This window comes from Psilocybe cubensis, chromosome 2 (assembly GCF_017499595.1).
Source record: "Psilocybe cubensis strain MGC-MH-2018 chromosome 2, whole genome shotgun sequence".
Classification (NCBI taxonomy): Eukaryota; Fungi; Basidiomycota; class Agaricomycetes; order Agaricales; family Agrocybaceae; genus Psilocybe; species Psilocybe cubensis.
The window spans coordinates 892,564-908,808 of record NC_063000.1 but is presented as its reverse complement, the minus strand read 5'-3'; the positions used below and the strand labels follow the sequence as shown (position 1 = coordinate 908,808).

At 45.7% G+C, this 16,245-nt stretch overlaps 4 protein-coding genes across 4 annotated transcripts; 1 reads left to right on the top strand and 3 right to left on the bottom strand.

The window, feature by feature from the left end:
- Positions 1-577: 577 nt before the first annotated feature.
- On the bottom strand, positions 578-2,566 carry JR316_0001789 (4-O-methyltransferase 1; the record flags this gene model as incomplete). The annotated part of the gene is made up of 10 exons (XM_047887589.1): positions 578-751; positions 805-1,097; positions 1,159-1,213; positions 1,260-1,411; positions 1,479-1,711; positions 1,773-1,826; positions 1,877-2,000; positions 2,053-2,107; positions 2,170-2,244; positions 2,324-2,566. 10 exons carry the CDS (start codon positions 2,564-2,566, stop codon positions 578-580), a joined length of 1,458 nt encoding a protein of 485 aa, XP_047752512.1.
- A 4,357-nt stretch (positions 2,567-6,923) lies between these two features.
- JR316_0001788 (heme peroxidase) lies at positions 6,924-8,510 on the bottom strand (the record flags this gene model as incomplete). The annotated part of the gene is made up of 8 exons (XM_047887588.1): positions 6,924-7,035; positions 7,108-7,191; positions 7,264-7,479; positions 7,538-7,671; positions 7,746-7,899; positions 7,960-8,041; positions 8,093-8,141; positions 8,202-8,510. The coding sequence occupies 8 exons, from the start codon at positions 8,508-8,510 to the stop codon at positions 6,924-6,926; spliced, it is 1,140 nt and encodes a 379-aa protein (XP_047752511.1).
- A 1,508-nt stretch (positions 8,511-10,018) lies between these two features.
- Positions 10,019-12,019, top strand: JR316_0001787 (4-O-methyltransferase 1; the record flags this gene model as incomplete). Its single annotated transcript, XM_047887587.1, has 10 exons — positions 10,019-10,264; positions 10,334-10,408; positions 10,469-10,523; positions 10,574-10,697; positions 10,757-10,810; positions 10,886-11,112; positions 11,166-11,317; positions 11,374-11,428; positions 11,503-11,813; positions 11,873-12,019. 10 exons carry the CDS (start codon positions 10,019-10,021, stop codon positions 12,017-12,019), a joined length of 1,446 nt encoding a protein of 481 aa, XP_047752510.1.
- A 280-nt stretch (positions 12,020-12,299) lies between these two features.
- On the bottom strand, positions 12,300-14,183 carry JR316_0001786 (Abhydrolase domain-containing protein mpaH; the record flags this gene model as incomplete). The annotated part of the gene is made up of 8 exons (XM_047887586.1): positions 12,300-12,370; positions 12,424-12,451; positions 12,508-12,625; positions 12,669-12,926; positions 12,988-13,134; positions 13,211-13,406; positions 13,460-13,601; positions 13,674-14,183. The coding sequence occupies 8 exons, from the start codon at positions 14,181-14,183 to the stop codon at positions 12,300-12,302; spliced, it is 1,470 nt and encodes a 489-aa protein (XP_047752509.1).
- Between the last annotated feature and the right edge of the window lie 2,062 nt (positions 14,184-16,245).

Sequence of the window (16,245 nt, the reverse complement as noted above, 5' to 3'; positions counted from 1 at the left end):
GTATTTAAAGGAGTCTTGAAGAGTAATTCATGAGAATTTAACCTTCTAATCTTTGCACCATAGGGAATGATGTATGATGGGTTGTCCCGTTCTTTGATAAACGACTTGATGGTCTGCCATTACTGGTATATTTGGCAGGGAAATGACATGATGAAGGACACGCCTACACTTCTATTTGACTTCTCCAGACCTTGATTGCCAGAATAATATGCATCTTGGTGCTCACCATATGTTTTCTGAATGTTGGAGTTCACTCGGACTATATTTCTGTGATGAGCATCAATGATACTCATTACCGCCAGTGACACCAACCTGATTGATTGCACAAGTTGTGCTACTTTTATCATGCAAAGGCCAAATATATATTACCTTAATGCATGATCTGCCTGTTCAGCCGCTAACTTTGCACTTATTCAATTCAATTTAGTATACCGCAATATATTGTTTACTTCATATCTGGTAAAAATACATCCATCAGACAATGTGAGTATATGCACTGTTCAAGGTAGTAATAAATATAGAAATATACATAGTAATTGGTGAGTGTCCGACTCTTTCAGAGTCTGTAGCTCATTACTTATTCTGCAGTATCTCCGACTGGTATTTTGACCATTGGGACCGCTTCGACCGGTTGCATAAAGCTGCCGGTTTCGTGATCACGGACAATCTTCGTCATTCGCCAACCAGTACTTTGCAACAATTCTCCTAGATGCTTGACGGTCCGCTCTTGCGCGTTAGTAACAATGAGCATCTAAACAATGGATGAGTGTCGTTTCTAAATCAAGAGGTTTCACCGATACATACCGTCACGTCAGCAGCGTAAGTCAGCTCATTGGCGACTCCGTAATTTGCCAAAAGAGGCTCCGGCGCCTCTTTAGGTACGGCTCCGATGACACCCTTCCCTTTGTCACCGCTTGGATCATGGCAAGCAAAGGGTATGGCGCTATCCACGATAATCAGTCTTGTATCTGGTCGTGCCGCTTTCCTCAGTTCGGACAAGATTTTGGTTGCGTATGGGTCGGGCCAGTCATGTATAACTTGTTTAAGAAAGAAGACCGATGCATTCTTTATAGGTTGGGGAGTAAAGAAGTCATGGGCTTTATGGATCAGAGTGAGCATTTCATTAGGCCTACGGATTCAACAAATCAAATTATTTACCTTGCAAGGTGACACGGCCAGATGCAAGGGCTTCCGGCATTTCCCTTTCCCAGAGCTATGAGGTGTCAGAGTGTTTAATGAAGTCTTTGTCATTGGCATACCGCAGTGGCTCCCTCGGCAAGAACAGTGGGTTTATCTTGTACCACAATTTTGATGTCCGGGAGGTTTTTTGCCAATACCAAAGAAGAACCACCAATTCCACCACCAACGTCCACCACAACTGACTCTTTAGGTAAAGATCGCCAATCAAAGGCTATGGTAACGTCCGGCGGACTTTAGCAAGATGTTTCTCTGCACAATCGATTTGATAATCTACGTACCTTTTAAAATGGCGTCTGCCGATTCTAGTCCCGCTATTCCTTTCATTCCGATATGGAACCTGCGTTGACGGAATTGCCAAATCGGCTCTGGCAGTGCAATTGTTTCCCAGAATGATGTTTTGACATTTAAACCTAAATTAAATGGCGTTTCATTTGATTCGAACGAGTGGGCGGTGGCAGGGTCGGACATAGACTCCCAAAGGTATCCTGCTGCCTTGTATACCTCGTCAAGACTAATGACATCCAATCATGTTTTTAGTGGAAAACCCTTGAGGCTAGTGGTAGCTTGCTTACTGATGGCTGGCAATCGCAGCCAAACCTGGGGTATTTTCATGTTTTTCTTCAGGTCTGATTCATAAATGTGAATGCTTACTTCAAAGATTGAATGTTAATCTTACCTAGCTATGAGGTCATCTACAGCCTTCCCAGTGTCCATCATAGAAGATACACGATTGTTGGTAAAGACGTCTGGAGAAACCTCCTTGTAAACATGATGTGTGGCCAGGTATCTCAAGCATCGAGCTAATGGACAATATGAATTTTTACAATTCCAGCGACTATTACGGGCTCATACCAAGTTTTTTGTGGTTAACCTTGGTCCTCTCCGCAATCTCCTTGACATGCATTCCCTAAGAAAAGATTTGAATTCGGTTCAATCAAGTATAACATTTATTTTCAATGATTTGCTGACCTCTTTTCCACCTTCACGCAATATTTCTGTGACATTGGCTTCCAGACAGACCCGAAGTGCAGCTGATTTATATTCCTGGGGACATAATGTTTGTTGAACAATCGAGTTGATAATAAGTTTACTGTACGCCATTAACGGTAAAATTTCGACTCACACCAGAGACAGCAGTATACAGTGCGACAGATGGTGGCAAAACCATCATCATAAGCTGGTGAGCCGCTGCTGCAATCACCTTTGCCGCCTCCTCGGCTTCTGGATTCGCCCTGAAGGCCTCAGAAGCTGGGGTAAAAGGTTCATCGAAGCTAGGGAATGGTAACTTGCTCTCAGAGCATGCTTTTTCCAGTGTGATGATAGAGCGATTGATCAGAACAGCAAGTGAGGATAGAGTTGAGGGCATTGCGGAACCCAGAAGGTTGGATCTCTACAAACCGGCAGTGTCTGTGGTATATAAATCTCTGTATGCTAAAATTCTGTATGTGTTTCTAGTGCTTTTGCATATAAAGGAGTCTTGAAGAGTACTCCATGAGAATTTAATCTTTGCAACCTAAGGAATGATGTATGATGGGTTGTCCCATTCTTTAATAAACGACTTGATGGTCTGCCATGACTGGTATTTTTGGCAGGAAAATGACATGATGGAGGACACGCCTACACTTCCATTCGACTCCTCCAGACCTTGCAATAATCTGCATCATGGTGTGCACCACATGTTTTCTGATTATTGGCTTACTCGGACTATTTTTCTGTGATGAGAATCAATGATACTCCTTACCGCCAGTGAAACCATCCTGATTCATTGCAAAAGCTGTGCTACCGAGTCACTTTTATCATGGAACGGCCAAATATCTATTACCATAATGCATGATCTATCTGTTCACCCACTAACATTGCACTTTTAGTATACCGCAATATATTATTTACTTTATATCTGGTTACAATACATTCATCAGACAATGTGAGTGTATGCACCATTGAAGTTGGTAATAAATATAGAAATATACATAGTAATTGGTGAGTGTCCGACTATTTCAGTTAAATTCGGGGATTCATTAATCATTGGTTAAATGAAGTATCTTTGGTTGCAATTTGAACCATTGGCACCGCCTCGATCGGTTGCAGATAGACGCCCGATTCATGATCACGGAAAATCTTTGTCATTCGCCAACCAGTACTTTGCAATAATTCTCCTAAGTGTTTGACAGTTCGTTCTTGCGCATTAGTCACTATTAACATCTAACCAATGCATGAGTCTTTCTCTAGTTTAAAATGCTTCATTTTACATACCGTAACGTCAGCAAAGTAAGTCATCTCATTAGTAACCCCATAATTTGCCAAAAGCGGCTCGGGCGCCTCTTTGGGTACGGCTCCGACGACACCCTTCCCTTTATCACCGCTTGGATCATGGCAAGCAAAGGGTATAGCGCTATCTACAATAATTAGTCTTGTGTCTGGTCGCGCTGCTTGCCTTAGCTGGGACAATATTTTGATTGCATATTTGTCGGGCCAGTCATGCATGATTTGCTTGAGCAAGAACACCGATGCATTTTTTATGGGTTGGGGAGTGAAAAAATCATGGGCTTTCATTGATTAGAGTAAGAATCTCTCATTGGACCTAAGTTTTCGAGAACTCGAATTTACCTTGCAAGGTAACACGGCCAGATGCGAGGGCTTCCGGCAATTCCCTTGCCCAGAGCTACGGAGGTGGGTTTTAGGCGCTTAGCACACTTAAGCAAGCTCTTTTCGTACCGGTGTGGTTCCTTCAGAAATGACGGTAGGTGTGTCTTGTATCACAATTTTAATATCAGGCACGTTTCTTGCCAACACCAACGCAGGACCGCCAATCCCACCACCCACGTCCACAACAATGGAGCCTTTAGGTAGTGATCTCCAATCGAAGGCTATAATATCGTCAGATTTCAGCAAAGAGTCTCTCCACTCAACCGATTTGGTTACCTACGTACCTTTTAAAATGGCATCTGCCGGTTCAAGACTGCCTGCTCCTTTTATTCCAATATGAAATCTGCGTTGACGGTATTGCCAGTATGGATCTGGTAGCACAATTGTGTCCCAAAATGATGTTTTGACATTTAAACCTAGGTTAAATGGTGTTTCATTCGATTCAAATGAGTGGGCGGTGGCGGGGTCGGACATTGACTCCCAAAGGCATCCTGCGGCCTTATATACCTCATCAAGACTAATAATAGCCAATGCGCCTTTAGTGAACCAAACCATTCCGCCAATGGTAGCGTACTTACTGATGGCTGGCAATCGCAGCCAATCCTGTGGTATTTTCATGTTTTTCTTCAGGTCTGAATCATACAGTCAGGACACTGGTGACACTTTAAATATTTAATGTTAGCCTGCGATGAACTTACCTGGCGATGAGGTCCTTTACAGCCTTCCCAGTATCCATCATAGAGGATACGCGATTGTTGGTAAAGACATCCGGAGAAACCTCTTTGTAAACATGATGTGTGGCCAGGTACCTCAAACATCGCGCTAATGGGGTATGAGTGTTGACGATTTCAATTAGTATTTTAGGTTTGTACCAAGTTTTTGGTGATTGACTTTGGTTCTTTCCGCAATTTTCTTGACATGCATTCCCTGTAATGACATCAGAATTATGAAAACCAATTTACTTCTCAATTTTCAATAATTCCTGACCTCCTTTCCACCCTCACGCAATATTTCCGTGACATTGGCTTCCAGACAGACCCGAAGCACCGCTGACTTGTGTTGCTGCACTCACATAACGTCGTTCGATCAATTAGATCAACGATACGCTCATCCAAAAACGAACTCACACCGGAGACCAAAGTATACAATGCGACAGATGGTGGCAGAACCATCATCATAAGTTGGTGTGCCGCCGCCGCAATTACCCTTGCTGCCTCCGCAGCCTCTGGATTCGTCCTGAAGGCTTCAGAAGCTGGGGTAAATGGTTCATCAAGGCTGGGAAACGGCAATTTGCTGTCAGAGCATGCTTTCTCTAGCGCAACGATAGAGCGATTTATTAGAACAGCAATCGAGGATAGAGTTGAGGGCATTTTCAAACCCTGAAAGCAGGATCTCTACAAGCCGACAGTGTTTGTTGTATTGGAATCTCAAGGATGCAAAGATTTGTACGTGTCTGAATTGCTTTTCTATGCAAAACAACATCGTGAAGAATAGTCTATGTGAAAGTGATTCCCAAATTCTTGGGCCATAAGGCCAAGGTATGATTCTCATCTACCACTACCATGAGACCTTGACCTTGAAGATGAACTCTATTTTTAACAGCGGCATCGCATCATGGAGAACACGCCTACACTTCTACTTGATTTCTCGGACCCTTGTTTCTAACATTCTCCGCATCTTCTTATGCATCATATGACCGCTCGGGTCTTTATTTTACTTGGAATGACTTCCTGTGATGGAGTTTTGGTGATGTTGATGCCAGCGCCACCTTCGAGCGCTGATTGATGCATAAGTTGCACTACTTTTATCATGTGAAGGTCAAATTTATTGCTTTAATGCATTTACTCTGTATCGCTACTTACAGTCAATACAATGAGCGATACAATCCATGATTCATATTTGAGTTGCCGATAAAGGTCGTGAATTAAGCGCTCGTCGCGCTGATTGACGAAGCAAATAACCAAATTAATAATTACACCCACGGCCCGTGCCGAGGTCCTGAAACTAGTTCAAAGCGCAAGTATAGTAGTACTTTCAGATGATCAAACTCTTTCAGAAAGTATTATTGCTTCGAACATAGATCTTAATTTAGCCACTATCACTGTGTAGGCCATGTACCACAGGAGCGAAAGGTAAATAGGGTAATCATTGATCAGCTCAGGAAACGGCAGTGATCAGCAGCGTGGGGATTCCCATATACAAGGGTGAGCGCCGGCGGATTCAATGTTAGGATAGGTCAGGAGATCATAGATGCAAACCTTCCTTCATGATGTCCTTTCCAACGAATAGCATATTTTTACTATCCTGAGATCTGCACACACGTCGGCGGAGTTTTCATCAGATGAAAAAGATGTTGGCTTGGGAACTTCCTAGTCGTTAAAATTCTCAGAAAGATTAACAGGACGAATATGAAGTTATGAACTGCACGGTGCGAACAAGCACAGCCGCCACAGTGCATTTGAGACGTTTTAACACACACAATGAACGCTGCACTACGCATGCCATTGTCCAATTATCTCCTTTAGTAAATAGTATTCTTATTCAGTGGTGGACCCATTAGATTCTCAGAGCAAATGTTACTACTGAAAGCGTGTATGAATCAGCTAAACCAGTTCAGAATCTAAAAGATCTACACCAGCCCAACTCTAGCATCTAGCATCTAGACTCTAGAATCTACCATCATCTAGCACATGCAGAATCAAACCAGCACCAGCCCTCTCTACACCACCACCAAAAAAGCACAAGCAGGAGTGTCAAAGCAAACAAAAAGGTACTCTAAAACAACAACGAAGATAAAAAACGAAAATTCGGAAAGCAAGTTATGCAGGAGGGTAGGAGGGTGATGGACAAAAGGGATCAAGTTGAAGGAGTAGAATAAGAATAGCCGTATCTATCACTAATGTTATAATAAAACACCAACCACCAAACCACCCAACCCGAACACCTCTAGTGAAAGGGCGGGTCAGCAAGTCGGTCAACCAATTACGATATTCTTTTTAACGGGATGTATGAGCGTGTCAGGCAAACGAGGTAAGATGAGTCGAGTAGAAATGCATCGGAGGGGTGGTGATGCACGTTTACTTCTGCTCCTTCTGCTCCTCAACGGTGGGCATGACCCAGGGCTCGGGAGTGACCCATTGGGAAGAAGGCACACCGAGCTCGAAGAGGCGGGAAACAACGGCGGAGAAGCTAGATAAATTCGAGTTTCACCGTCAGCTTGTGCGAGGAACAGGAAGAAAAAGAAATAGAATATAGACGTACTCCTTGAAGAAGAGATCCTGGCTCTCAGCGTAAGCCTTAGCCTGTTTCTTGAAGACCTTGTCCTGAGTGAGAACGTAATCGGTACTATATATCATAGAAAAGCAACAGTCAGTCATTTTTAAGTCTCCTCAAATACACGAGAAGGAATAAACGCACGGCAACATCATAAGGCTCTTGGTCTTCTTGTCCTCGAGCTGCTTAGGTCCATCCCAGCGTTTCCACACCCATTTCTCGTCGAAGAGCAGCTTGTAGTAGTCGTTAGTCAGAGTGGTAGGGGAGAACGTCCAGGGGCCTTCGAATCCGGAGCGGTCACGGTGGCAGCGGCCAAGAGCATGAGCACCAGAGAGAGCGACAATTTCCTGATCGTTGAATCTAAACAAAATTTCTACTTCTGAGTTTATTTATTACGGGAGAAAGTATGAACACGTACCCCATGCGGTGGAAGATGTTCCTGAGGTGGTCAGCGCCTTGGGTAGCGTCAGGGAGACGACCATCGGGGGTGGCCTGTGCAGCGAAACCGTCAATGCGTCCAGGGCGCCAGGGGATCTTGGGGCCAGCCATTTCCTACCATTGCAAAAAAGGATAAGTCAAAAAAACGTTCCCACAGCTATCAGGCGTTATCTGGTAAGGGTGCTCACCTGAATTGCAGCAACACCAGCAAGAGTCCAGAGATCACCGTAGCTAATCCAGGGGAATTCCTGCTTGACCTTTTCCATGAGATCACGAGCAACGTTCAGACCGGCGTTAGCACCATGTTGGGATTCAGGTTCAAAGCGCATAGTCGCGTAGTTGCTATTAGGATCGAAGAAAATGAGTATATTAGGGGTAGACAGAGCGGAGCAAAAAACTAACCTGCCACCGGTTTTAGTATCCTTGTCATAAGTTCCAGACGCGTGCCAGGCGAGGCGGACAAGAACGGGTCCATAGGAGCCATCTAATGTGACGATGAGATCGGGTCAATGAGGAAGCCTTGGTATCCACATACCGTCGTATTCGCCGGCCTCGTCAATGACCTGAGCGATCCTGTTGTACACCTAACGTACATAACTGATAAGAAAGACGGATGAGATGATGAAAAAGGCGCCCGAACTCACCTTGATGTAGTCCTCCTTGGTGGGGACAAAGTTGGCGGAAACCTTGGCAGCCTGGACACCAGACTTGACAGCAGTTCCAGCCTCCTTGCCACTGTTAGTAGCATAGAAGTAGTATGCGATACCACCAGCAGCAGCGGCTCCGAGACCAGCGTAGAGAGCTGTGTTTGACTTGGCCTCTGCAGCAGGAGGAGGGGTAGAGAAGTTGCGGGTGAACTTTACGCGGAACTGGGCCTTAGGCAGTTGGGTAGCCCTGCGAAGAGGGTTGGCCGCAGGATTGCGGAAGGACGCGCGAAAAACGCTGAAGGACATGGTGGATGGTGGTGGTGAAGGAGAGAGGAGCGGTTAAATGAAACGAAACATTTCACGCCAACTTGAACCTCCGCCTCGTCACGCCAACAAACCGTCCTCGCGGATCTTTTTCCATACCCGTCCAGCGAGTTTCCTCCATATTCGATGGCGTTCTCTGTCGCGATCTCTCAGCGCTTACTTCCCGGAACGCTTAACCAAGCCAAGGCGAATCCAATTTTTAGACACCAGTAGCGCACAGACAACCTCAAACCTCCAGAAACCACTCGCCGTGCAATACTGACGATAGTCCAGACGGCTGCACACCTGCTGCATGATATTGCACCACCCGAGTCCTGACCATGACTAACAAGCTGCGTGCATTATCACAGCCAATCAGAAACGCGAGTTTTATCATGACTATCACATCCGGGGAAATCGATTTCGGCTTTGTATCGTCCAATTAGCAGAAGGGGTCCGCTCCATGGAAGCTCGGCGTCGACAATGTCAAAAGTTGTGGACAAAAGTAGGTCCAAAGTTCGTCAAGAGGATCCGCTTCCTCGACACCTATTTATGTTGTTTTGTTCGTATTCTGTACTCCGTTTCAGGCCATATTCTTACGTTTCTCGTTTAAAGACATCAATTCGCTTAGTTCCGGGTGAGGCTCAAAGTCCTTTCACATGATCCAAGCCAGCTCCAAGCCATCCCACAGCTTGTCAGTGTCGGGATAACATTTTGGCGTCGGTGTGGGGAGGACGACTCAGGAGAGTAACACAAGCGCGTCTTACCAATTACTCGTGACCATTACACGTGATCACAGCTCTTAGTAAACGCCACAACGTGACCTTCTTCCCTAGCTTCCAGGCTCGCGATCATGGTCTTTCTGCACCAACCTCGAGGAATTAAAAAATTCCTTTCGGATAGGACCAAAGGTAGGTTTGAAGGACATTGCGCGTGCTGATACTTCAAATGCAAGTTGAGGAATGAATACGGTATGGAATCTATGTTGAAGCTGAAAAGTTGACCAATGGTTTCAAGGAATTCAGAAAGCTATTCAGTGGTTTGTGTGGATTATGGCGCAAAATAAAAATTGACGGCAAAAAAATTCGCTCAGATTGCAGTCCGGCCACCTTTCGCCTGTGGTCAAACTGTATCATCTCCAAGTATCTCAAACGGTGGTAGCACTTGTATAATATGCGTATCAGATCGATTCATTGAATCATCACCCTGCTCGGGGAAGAGCCAATTGCGAGATACAAGTTATATTTAGCTAACCACCGGAAGTTCTAAACTTAGAATCAAAAATTACCATGTTTGCCCAACCTTCCAGCGACATTTTGTAAATCAAAGACCAGACTTTCTCTATAGTTGCATGCGTACATGTGCATATGTATTGAAGTACAAAAATAGATATCTTTCAGGAGGGCGCTCAGAATCCCATATTTTGATGAGTCTCTGTAATCATCCCGTGAGATATAAGTATAAAAAGGAACAGCTTTCAGCTGAGGAAAATTGCCATCTTTAGTTCCGCTATGTCTGCTTCTCCTCTTTCCCAGCTAGCTTGCTTGATCAATAACTCTGTTGTTGCACTAGAAAAAGCGTGCTCCGATAGCAATTTGCCATTTCCCAGCTTAGATGATCCATTTTCCCCAGCTTCCGAAGCATTTAGGGCTAATCCTCAGGCTGAGGAGGCGACGAAAGTCATTGCAGCTGCGGCTCACCAGCTTATGATGATGGTTTTGCCACCCTCTGTTGCATTGTATACTTTGGTCTCTGGAGTAGGTTTATATTTTTACCCTCTGTGACAGGGAGATACTATCGGAATTAATCAAAGGTCATGATTCCAGCAATTCAAAACAGCTGCCCTTCGAGTTTGCGCAGAAGCCAACGTCACGGAAATAATCCGTGAAGCTGGTCCACAGGTCTGGATTCATATTACAAGATTCGTAGGATTTAGCATGTCAAGTCTAACATAGAATCAGGGAATGCACGTCAAGGATATCGCGAAAAGAGCGAATCTTAACAGTGGGAAGCTTGGTAAGAATTACAGACCACTTTCTCTGAAATAACCTGACATACACAACCAGCTCGACTGCTGCGATATCTTGCTACACATCATGTTTACAAGGAGGTTCTCCCGGATGTATTTGTCAACAACCGTATATCCTCCATGCTCGACACCGGAAAGGCGGTAAATGATATCATTGCTAGGCAAGTTCACTCTTGCTTAACAATAGGCTCCCCATCGTTTTAACAAAACTGGATTCTAGTCCTGAAAGCAAACACGACAACACTCCCGGATTCGCTGCCATCGTCGGTCACCAGTGAGAACCCAAATCCACAATCAATCCTCCACTCTATTTACTAAGCAAGAAACATTAATCTGAAAACTATAACAGTCTAGATGAGGTGTACAAGTCTTCAGGGAATCTGTGGGAGAACATGTCCAACCCGGTCACGGCCAACTCGGTCGAGACAAACGAAACAGCCTTCAACACCGCAATGGACGTCAAAACTACCTTTTGGGAGACACTCGCACAACCAGATCAGGAGTACCGACAGCGCAGATTCGATATCGCAATGAAAGGAGTAGCAGCGCTCGAATCGGCGGACGCGATTTTGAAAGGTGTGTTCATCATAGCCGACGAAATGTTGTGCGTTACATTTGACGATTTACAGCCTATGATTGGGAATCTTTGCCAAAAGACTCAGTCGTTGTCGACGTTGGAGGCGGTGTGGGTGCTACCTCGATGGTATTGGCGAAGAATATCCCGAATGTCAAGATTGTTGTCCAGGACCAACCCACCGTCATCGCAGAAGGGAGTACACCGGTATACAGAAAAAGCTCATTGTCGTCATAGGAAATCTGCTAACTCCTCACCAATAGTTCTGGGAAAAGGAAATGCCGGACGCTCTAGCGTCCGGCCGGGCGACCCTGCAAGGTATGATTTCGCAAAATATATCCACATACGCATCAAAGGAGGGTATTCATTTGAACTCTGAATTGGGCATGAAGCGCATGATTTCTTCACACCCCAGCCCGTCAAAAATGCATCGGTGTTCCTCCTCAAACAGATCATGCACGACTGGTCGGATCCCTACGCTATTAAGATCCTCTCCCAGCTGAGACGAGCCGCGCAACCCGACACGAAGCTCATCCTCATCGACAGTGTAATCCCCTTTGCATGCCACGACCCAAGTGCCGATGCCAATACAGACACCGAAAACAGCCTGAGAATCGTCGGAATCTCACCCAAAGAGGCGCCCATGCCGCTGTTGGCAAATTTCGGTGTTGCAAACGAGCTAGCTTACGTTGCTGATTTGACGGTACGCAGGCTCTGTAGGCCGTACGATTATATGATCATCATGGACTGATGAATTGTTAGATGTTGGTACTCTTTAACTCGCAGGAGAGAACTGTTAAGCACTTGGCGGAGCTCTTGGATGGTACAGGGTGGCGTCTGACAAAGGTTGTACGTGATCAGGCAGCAGGTAGTTTCCTACAACCCGTCGAGGCGGTCCCGATCATCTAAATGGGCAGTCGTATATTCCTTAATTGTATTTATAGTTGATATTGCACTCAATATTATTGCATACCTTCTCAAGGCTCTCAGGAAACTCTAAGCTTAAACGTAAATGGGCACGAAGTTTTGAAGTCCCAACACAATTTAGGCGCCGAGGATGCATTCGGTCCGGATAGTCCGGCGGCCTGTAACTTGTGCGCGAATTCAAGTGAATGACGCCAGGGTAATCGATTTGTCAGTACTTTGGTCTCCATGGTCATGTTCATTGTAGAAGCCACCCTCAGCTAATTCACAACTTCGCCTTGCGGCCATCTTCTCCCGACCCAAATTTTCGGGTCAAGAACAAGGTAATGTCTTCCGCTGGTTTTCAGTTAGCAATCTGAGCTTGTCTACGATATATTCTGTTCTCTTACCAACATCCTTTGGTTTCTCTTGAACGAGCTACGCAGATTTTCAGCACAACGATACCAAGTCAACATTCGGGAAACATTGCACACCAGATGACCGGCCCCAGGAAGCTTCACATTCGACGCGTTCTTCGATCGCCGCCAAACTGTCTTCCTCGCCACTTCCATACCTCCCACTCTAACACACCCCACAAATTCCCGTGTCAGCCTAACATTGTCTGCAGTGAATTACATGTATGATTAGCACGCACAAGTTACTCGCGTCATCTCTGCCTCCCATTATCCATCTCAGCTCTACATTGTCGTCAAGGGTCGGTAGCAGCTCCCACCCCTCGTTCATCGTCCGGAGCTCTGCGAACTCACTGGCTTCCAAAGCCGGGGGGCATTTGAGGTGTATCTGGCCAGTCTTATCGTCTTTGTACGTTCCGTGCTCAACATATACATTTAGGACCTCTGGATCAAAGGCTTGGAAGAGAGGGGATTTGAGGAGAGCTTTCTTCGCTTCTTCCCTGTGTGATTTGTTTTAAAGGGTTGCGCAGAGGGTAGTATTGAGTGTGGAAGAGGATATACCTTGAAGGCCAGGATGATCTCCGTCCGAGTGTGCTGACGATGATTGCGGGCTTGAGCTTTGATCTGTTATTCGACCCAGGGAAGAGCGTCGTCTCCAGTAATATAATAGCCGGGAAAAGTTTAGGGTAGCTTATCCCACACAACGCACTAGCAAGATTGCAACCAAAAGAGAAATATTAGCCTTAGAGAGACAATCACAATCCATTCATGGAGTAAAGCATACGTCGCGTCCCCACCAAGTGAATGACCCATCGTAACAACATTCCGATCTCTGAATCCGTGTTTCACTCGTTCGGTCGCAATGGATTCGGGAAGGCGAGTGAGCTGGAGTGGAAGATCCTTCCCGAATGCGTCTTTCCCGTCTGGAAGATGGTGGATCACAAAATTGGCAATGTCCCGTCCATAGTCAGATCGATCCGCTGGTAGGTAGAAATAAATATATTGAGCAAATACGTTGAAGATGAACACGCACGAAGTTTGGGTATATGGATGCCGTTGATGAGAGCCGCGTCGCCGTGGTTGACAGCTTCGAGCGACCAGAGTTCTTCGATTCTAATAGATGAGTTGGCCAGCTCTGTCATTTCTATGAGATGTCTAAACGTAGGTTCCCATATCTTAATTTCGAAAGAAAGCAAGTGTTACGATAAGCAACCATGAGACAGTACATAGCCGCGAGCCCCACGCACCTCTTTATGGAACCCAATAGGATGGGTAGTCACAAGTGTAATACCCTTCTTCCCCTCTCCCAACGATACACTCTCGTCCCGTCTAATTCTTAACACGGTACTCCATAGCCCAACCTCCCCCACACGCGCGTTAAGCTTTGGGTCTGGAAACACACTCTCAAGCTGCACCTTCTCTGCCAACATTCCATGCGCCGTCTCGAACAACCTTTTCGTCCTCTGTTCCTTCGCCTTTGGACCTATAAACGCCTCTGGGAGCGGTACCTCGATTCTCCCGGGCGTCGACGCAGCACGCGGGTACGCCGCGGGTAGGATGTGGACGCTTAGCGTATGCGTGTACGTGAATGCGCATTTCCTCGAGAGACCTGGTGGGAGTGTAGCTGGTAGCGGAACGAGCGAAGGAGGAGGTTGGAGAGGCGCGAGCCGCCTCCTGGGGTTCACGGTGCGTTCGCCTTTGATGGGAGTTGGTGGGGGTGGAAAGTGAGGTTTCCCTGAGAGCGGATCGCGGTCCATGTGATAATTACTTGTTCAATAGTTGAGTCAAACTCGAGTAACAAGGCAAATGAGAGGGGGATTGGCGCTCTTGGGATATAATTACCGTGAGCTGTGCTATTTGGATGGGAGAAGGTGAATAAGCTTGTGATGTCGAAACGGCGCACTGTGAGCAACTTTTCCCCAGATTCGTCGCTCCGGCAAGGGTGTTATGTCTACCGGTCCACACTATCGCCGTGACTGTTCGCCACTGTGATGATTACCAGTCAAAATATTCGTGCGTTGTGAAAGAAACGTGTGGTTTTGAATGGTTAAGAATCAGATGCTACTTATCATCTCCCAATGGCCCAGCACGTATGTAACTCCTGTCCGAGGATGTCATTTTGTCGACCTCAGGTAGATTAGAGAATGAATCGGCATGCCTGTACGAATTACAAGTAAGAGGGGAATATATGAACAAGGTTGATTAGATCAAAGATTTACAGCAAATCGACTGGGTTGAACAACACCAAGGCCCTTGCCACTAGCTGCTCGCTAGAAAAGAAACACTCGGAGTCGAAAGCTTTAATTATGTAATAGCCGGACCGGCGGAAGGGTATTGACCAAGTCCGATTGAATCTCAGATAGGGTGACGTAACTCTGCAACTTATGCATGCCCTCGGACACAACTGCGGCATTCCATTCAACTCTAAACTACGGCCTTCGACACTGATTGATATTAAACCTCGAATACTATATACCAAGGGATATATATTTGTGATCGGGTACCGCTGAACTGTACATCATAAATGCTGTTTTCAGGCGAACGGCGCTAAAACTTCAACGCTCCTTGATACGTCGGTCGGCACTCGCGACCGTCCCCTTAAAACCTTGAAATTCTAGTTGGCAGCCGCGCATAAAGTATGGCAAAATTTACAATGAGAGTTTCTTTAAAGATTGACCTTGGGTCGACCGAGCTTTTCAAACATCTTGACGGCGCTTAAGTCGTCAAGCTTCCGGCGGCACAATAACCGGCGGGTCCCTATCCCCGATCTTGCATTAATCACATACACTGCCCCTTGATCAAGCCATAGATGAATCCAAGCTCCCCGAGCAAGCGAATTTTTTCAGCGTTGACATTAACCGAAGCATATGATCCGCTTTGGACAACGAATGATGCAACCAACTTTTGACTCGCGTGTATGGTTATAGGCTACAGCCATTTCACGTAGCGACCTTTCATCATCTATTTCTCAAATGTGGACATATAGTATGACTCGGTACATATTTTGAAATGATGTATCATGACAATCTCATCTGCTCAACGCTGGACTGCCATAATGATTTAATTATATCTCAGTGTACATTTCTGTGTATAATTTGTTGTAAACCACGACTGACTGTTTAATCGTAGGGAGAATTGTGGGTGATGTCATTGATGAAACAACTCATTTGTGTTCAGGATTCTACAGTGTGTTCTTATTTGATGACTTTGTTGTTAGCACTTAGTCGCCATTTAGCCGAGTTGTTAGCTGCTATTAATTAGTAGATGCCAATTAACAACACACAAGGAATCTCTTACAAGCCCTTTTTGATGTGCTGTGCTTAGACTCAAACGTATCTGAAGTGCATAGGTATCTCCAACGCCCGACGCTGCATGTACGAATATGACTGGACAAAGACAGAAGTCGGTTTGTTCGATGTCCTGTCTCAATGTCTAGATGTGTCATTCATGCCCTTCAATCAGATATTTCTTGCAATCACGAATCACGATAGATCCTCGTATCTGCATCAGCTGTACTCGGAGGAATAAGGAGCAGAAACCTTGTCAAACAACGTCTTCAGGGAGGGGTTAAAGACACGTCGAGAACAAGTGGAGAAGTGAAATGTCGTCATAACGCCGGCGATCAATCGGCAAGATCAGGCACAGCATCGGAGGATCAATTTTATCTTGACGTTTCCGAACTCACTGTTCTTGATTTTTTTTTTCAACACCTACACCATGACCACATCAACTCACGATGACTCCAGTTCTGCGCAATTGTGTGTAGGCTTGACTGACAACTAGTCATCTGTAGATCCACATGATGTTTACCCATTTCTA